The sequence below is a fragment of the Lactuca saligna genome, chromosome 9, assembly GCF_052625555.1.
Source record: "Lactuca saligna cultivar CGN05327 chromosome 9, ASM5262555v1, whole genome shotgun sequence".
In the NCBI taxonomy this organism is placed as follows: Eukaryota; Viridiplantae; Streptophyta; class Magnoliopsida; order Asterales; family Asteraceae; genus Lactuca; species Lactuca saligna.
In genome coordinates, this window is record NC_136425.1 from 46,019,981 (window position 1) to 46,026,406 (window position 6,426).

The following is a 6,426-nucleotide window of genomic DNA, read 5'->3' on the forward strand; positions in this document are numbered from 1 at the left end:
AAAATAACAAAAGATTACGCCATATAAATTAGTTCCAAACTTAAATAAACTTTCAAAGTATAATAAAAGTATAAAATTGTAATTCACAAAATAAAAAGAAATTGTTCAAATGACATTAAAGATATGTAATTTCGAATTGATTTTGAAGAGAGACTAATTTTGTCGGCGCAAAGAAAAAGATAGGAATTGTGGTTGCATTTTTTAAAATAAATAACAATAAAACATTACAGTTTATAATTAATACTTAGATTAATACATGGTAATATTTAAATAATTATTAAATTAAATATATATTAAAGTTAAACGAATTGGTGAACTGAAAACGGGTTGATAACTTTTACGCAGTTCAACCTATTTAATTAAATGAGTTAGGCGGGTTGACCAATTTAACCTAAATTGGTTTAAAATCTCAACACAAACCTGTTAATTTTGAGTTGGGTTCGGGTTGCTTTGGTTGGTTGTATCGATTTTTGCCGGCTCTATCGACATGGATTGCTTATGGGTTAAACAGCTGCTCTTTGTTTCTTACGTAGTGAGTTGTTATAACCGGGTGGGTATTGGGCACATTGACCGACCCTGGTACACCATTAGTATGAACACATAGATTTCTGTTCAATGAAGTTTTGTAACGTTAAATAATCTTCTCAAAGCTTGTTCCCAATAAAGCCGGGACAAATTCGATGAGTGATGCAATTTGATTCACGTATATAAGAACAATATGAATAAAATAATTTCGAAGTAACGGTTCCTTGGATCAAGGAAAATTAGTATGGTTTGTCTGTTCATCGTGTTCCTATATAAAGAGTTATAATCGCATGGTCTACTTCATCATCCATTCATCCATACAATCATCAGAGCAAAACCACACTTAAGAGCTTGAATAAAGATGATGAAGCATGAAACCGTTGTTCTGATAGTAGGAGCAGGACCTGCGGGACTTGCAACATCTGCATGTCTCAATCTTCTCTCTATTCCAAATCTCATTTTGGAAAGGGATGATTGTTATGCATCTTTATGGCAAAAGAAGGCTTACGATTGTTTGTCGCTTCACTTAGCTAAAAACTTTTGTGAACTCCCTCACATGCCATTTCCAGCTTCAGCACCCACATTTGTACCCAAATATATGTTTGTTCAATACTTGCATAAGTATGTTACTAGATTCAATGTAGATCCATTGTACAATCGTAATGTCGAGAGTGCATGGTATGACAGGGTTACAAAGAGATGGGTTGTTAAAGCCCAAAATGGGGTTTCAGGTTTTGTGGAAGAGTATGTCGGAGAGTTTCTTGTGGTAGCAACAGGTGAAAACAGTGAAGGATATATCCCTAGTGTTAATGGTTTAGATAGCTTCACAGGGTCAATCATACACTCTAGTGAATACGAAAATGGAAAGAAATTTGGATACAAAAATGTGCTTGTTGTTGGTGCTGGAAATTCTGGCATGGAAATTGCTTATGATTTGTTCAACTGGGGTGCCCAAACGTCAATTGTTGTTCGTAGCCCTGTAAGTACTCTCTTTTTTCCATGTTATCTTACGTTCATTCATCTAATATTCTCCCACTCGGTGTTTGAATATGCACTTATGATATAAATGCATTTCATGTATTTTTATTGTTGTGACAGGTACATGTGCTTCCAAAGGAGTTAGTGCAACTCGGGATGTATTTACTGAAATATTTTTCGTTTAGTTTTGTGGATAAAATTGTTTTAATGTTTAGTAAGTTGTTGTATGGAGATCTTTGTAAATATGGAATACAAAGGCCAACAAGAGGGCCATTTTATCTTAAACGAGAAACTGGAAGATCGGCCGTTATTGATGTTGGAACAGTTTCAAGGATCAAAACCGGAGACATTGAGGTAAACCTTGTTACATATCTTCTTTTAATATCAAATTTATAACAGTTTAACCAATGACTAACTTTTATGATATTTTCGTTGTGTCATAAGGTAATGAAGTCAATTGAAGAGATAAAAGGTGATCAAATCAAGTTTTCAAATGGTCAAGAGAAACGATTTGATGCCATAGTCTTTGCTACTGGTTTTAAAACCAATGTGAGGAAATGGTTTAAGGTATATATCTAATGTGATTAGAGTTATATTTACTTACGATTTTGTTTATGGTTAATCCAATTTTTTTTGGTTTTAATTAGCATGATGGAGGGTTGTTTAATGAAAAAGGAATGCCACATCTTAAGAGCCCGAATCATTGGAAAGGGGTAGATGGTCTTTACTGTGCAGGATTTTCAAGTGCTGGATTGTTCGGTATTTCAAATGATGCAAAGAATATTGCTAATGATATCTCCCAAATTGTTAAAAAGAAGTAAGCATTTATCAGGAGAACGAACCTTTAAATGTACATCTGTATTGTACAATCTACAATGTACTAATTTAATGATTTAGTACTGATCCAAATGTTTACTTTCTTTTATGACGAATATTATAGGGTAATTTTGTTGATTATGTCTTTATGGAAAGTTACGTAATTTATTTCTATATTTTTGTGAAATTTATAAAAAAAGATATGCAAATATCCTGTAATGCAAATTTTGATTTTGAATTTAAATTTTTTTGGAAACAGAGAAATATATTAAAAGTAAAAAGCATCCCGGGTAGCTAGAAACTACAATAGGGTTGAAAAACAAACAAAATACAAAGAACAAAATTAAATATGGTTTAGGCCAAACACCACCATTCAGCCCACTCATAATTAGGGGTTTTGAAATACGATCTGAAAAATCCGAAATCCGAAACAAAATTATACAATAATTTGGATATCCAAAATTCCGGATATCCGATTTTTCGGATTCAGATACAGATACTAGTTTTATAAATTTTCGGATATATCCGAAATCCAAAAAAAATGATTGTTTTTGTTTTTTATTTCTATATTTTTGCAATTATTTAAATGTATTATGTTGCTACTTATATTTTAGTTTTCAAGCGTCCATATGCCTTTCATATTTGTATAATTTGTCATACAATAAAAATCAAGCATGCTTATCTACAATTTCAGTTTGAAGTTGGTGGTTGTGTGGTTTGACTTATATAACTGGTATCGACTGTGCTCGAGCTAGGGCTTCATTTACATCGTCGTCGGCTTGCAGGTGAAGATGATACACATGTTCGCCTCTCGTCTGCATAACCGTTATTTGGCTCCAATCGCAGCGTCACTGCCTCTTTCAACCTAGAACACAGACTTCCCCTTTTTCTTCCGTTACCATTTGTTTCTCCACCGATTCTTCCTTTTTGCTATTCTAATCTTTGAATTTCCGTTGGACTCCATTGATCCTCAAATTTGAATCTTCTCTGCTTTTTTGTTCATCGTATCTTTATCTCCTCTTGAATCCATGAAACGAACAGTTCACATCTCCGGTAAACTCCACAAATTGATTCTTCCTGAACATTTGGGTTAGCGAAAGTTGAATACAAGGTTTTAGCTGATTTCCTCCTTTGATTCGAGGACACAACAATCTCCAATCAACACGCTTCGCGACGAAGAAGACGAAGAATAACAACTACTTCGGGTATATATATAACACTTTCCCTTCAGAAGAGGCTTTTGATTTTCCACAAACGAAATACACTTCGCATTCCATGTTGTCTTCTATTAAATTTCTCGATGTTCTTCGCCATATCACTATCGATTTAGGGTTCGGCCTTTATACCATTTTCGATGTTCATTTGCAGTTTGCATAGCTCTTTTTCTGGATCAGAATTAGAGCGTTCTCACAATTTCCTAATTCATGGCATAAGCGGTCGATTCTGCCATAGAAACTCGCCACCTTTCAACTCAAATGAACTCTCAACATCTTCATCTCCTAATCTCCAAAAAAAAATCTCGATTCTATCTCCTGAACAGGTATATGGATGTGGATGCAATGTTGGTTTAGCCCATGTGCAATATGGGCATTGGAACAGGGCCCAAGATTTTAAGGGCCCATTTTTTTTTTTTTTGTAGTATATGCAATTTGCATCCCAATAATCTACAAGAAGGTATTGATCATTTGAACGAAGGAACGAAACAGAAGCGGGAAGCCACATCACGATCATCGATTACTCATTACTCGATTAGTTCATTTGTTTTAAAAAAAAAAAAAAAAAAGCGATCGGCAGCATAGCAATACAAGAGAAGGGTGAATCGTGAATGCAATTCACCGCTTCAGGCATTCAGCAACAGCAAGATAGCAACTCAACGGCTCAATGCCATTCAGCAAGGGTTGACGATCTATTATGAGAAATTGAGGATTATCAAGGTTGATTATCTGATTTTATCTCCTGCTAATCAACCAATTAGGTAAGATTTATGAGCAATTGAGGATTATCAAGTTTATAGTTGTCAATTGCATACTTGAATGATTCATACTTTCACAGATTATCAGTTTAATAGAATATTTAATGAATTTAATATTTTATTATTAGTTTATCTACTATAGAAATCAGTTTAATAAAATAATGAATGAATGAATTAGTTTCTAAGATTTATAGAAATCAGTTTAGTAGGTTAAATTATGAGTTTATGTTTATTGTAAAATTGTTTATTAAATTATGTTTATTGTAATTGCTTGAATGTTGAAAGTTGAAAACTTGAAACTTGAAACTAATGAACTTGTAGTGATGAAGTCTAAACAATCATCCAGTTATTAAAAACGTGTAAAGTCAAAACTAGATGAAGAAAAGAGAAAGGTTGACGTTGGTGCTATAGATAAGTTTATCCATAGACAACATACTAAAGAGTATGTTGAAAAGCACATTGAAGAGAAGAGCATGTAGTAGTAGAAGAGACAGAAGAGCATGAGCCTGTTGGAGAGTTGTTGATATATATGATCCAAGAAGGTGGGAAAAACTTATTTTTGATGAGATTAATTTTTTTGTTGAGAAAGGTCCTAAAAGAGATAACAGTATTATGTATGGTCTCTACGATAAATTTGGTAGATGATTTTATGCTTTATATACAAGAACTTTATCAAATTTGGAGAAGTGTGATAGAGAATGACTAGTATATTAGAAAGAGCTAGAAAGGGTATTTTGTTTTTGTTGTAAAGTGTTTAGAAAAGGGATTTCGAAAGGTAAATTGGATGGTGAAGGTTATGCAGATTGGCACCATGTTACCACTAGGGTTAAAGAACACAAAAATTCATTGGATCATCTTACAAATAGGAATAAGTGGTTTGACATGTGTCAAAGATTGACCTTGAACGAAACAATTGATATAGTTCAATTGAGCATTTCAAGAAAGAAAGAGATTATTGGAAACAAGTGCTTTTAAGAATTATTGTAGTAATGAACTCTCTTGCTAAACATAATTTAGCATTTTGTGGATCCAATGAAAAGTTGTATAAAAAAGGTAACTATAAATTGTATTTTTTTTTTGCTCCAGTTCCACTAAAACTCTTTTTGTTAATTATGATGACCAATTCCACTTTTTATTTGTTATATGTATTTAATAGGTAATGGAAATTTTTTGGGTGTCATTGAAATGTTGGAAAAGTTTGAGCCGGTTATCAAAGAGCATGTGCGATGGATCACAAGTGAAGGGCTTCATGTGCATTATCTTGGCCACCTAATCCAAAACGAACTAATATTTTTTCTAGCTGAAGAAATTAAAAAAGAACTTATCAAGAAGATAAAGGAAGCAAAGTACTGCTCGGTCATACTTGATTATACTCCAGAATCAAGTCACAAAGAACAGATGACTATAATAGTGAGGTATTTAAAGTTATCATATAATTTTGTTACTATTGAGGAGTCCTTTTTAGGTTTTTTGAATGTTGATGATACCTCCGAAAAAGGATTATTTGATATTACACTTGAGGTGTTAAAGTCTCTTGGTCTTCAAATTGATGATATGTGTGGTCAAGACTATGACAATGGAGCAAACATGAAAGGAAAACACCAAGGAGTACAAAAGATATTTTTAGATATAAATCCTAGAGCACTTTACACTCCTTGTGATTTCCATTCTCTTAATCTAACATTATGTGATATGGCAAACAATTGTGTTAAAGGAAAGAACTTTTTTGGATTCATCCAACGTATTTATACTATCTTTGCAAATTCTACTAAGAGGTGGGAAATTTTGAAAGATAATGTTAAAGCTTAGAGTCTTAAGTAATTGTGTCAAAGTCGTTGGGAAAGCCGAGTTGAGAGTGTAAAGGATATTAAACTGCAACTTGTGGATGCATGGGAAGCTTTGTTGGGTTTTAGTTCAAAAATAGTTTCATAAACTAGAAAACTATGGCAACAGAAGACTTTAATTTTTGAAATAATACTAACATTGTATACCCACTAAAGATCTTCTTGCAAGTTATAGAAAGATTAAAATACCAACAATAGAAAGGATGAAGAAATAACAACATTTGTAGTTCTTTGGGTACTCTTGGGAGGCTTGGAAGTTGATGAAGAATGTGGAACCCTTGAGATACCAAC

General features: G+C 33.1%; 1 protein-coding gene across 1 annotated transcript; it reads left to right on the forward strand.

Moving 5' to 3' along the window:
* The first annotated feature begins 886 nt into the window (after positions 1-886).
* Positions 887-6,100, forward strand: LOC145016302 (putative indole-3-pyruvate monooxygenase YUCCA11). Its single transcript, XM_078974667.1, has 6 exons — positions 887-1,504; positions 1,624-1,857; positions 1,948-2,070; positions 2,151-2,320; positions 5,214-5,344; positions 5,448-6,100. The coding sequence occupies exons 1-6, from the start codon at positions 887-889 to the stop codon at positions 6,098-6,100; spliced, it is 1,929 nt and encodes a 642-aa protein (XP_078830793.1).
* Positions 6,101-6,426: the final 326 nt, after the last annotated feature.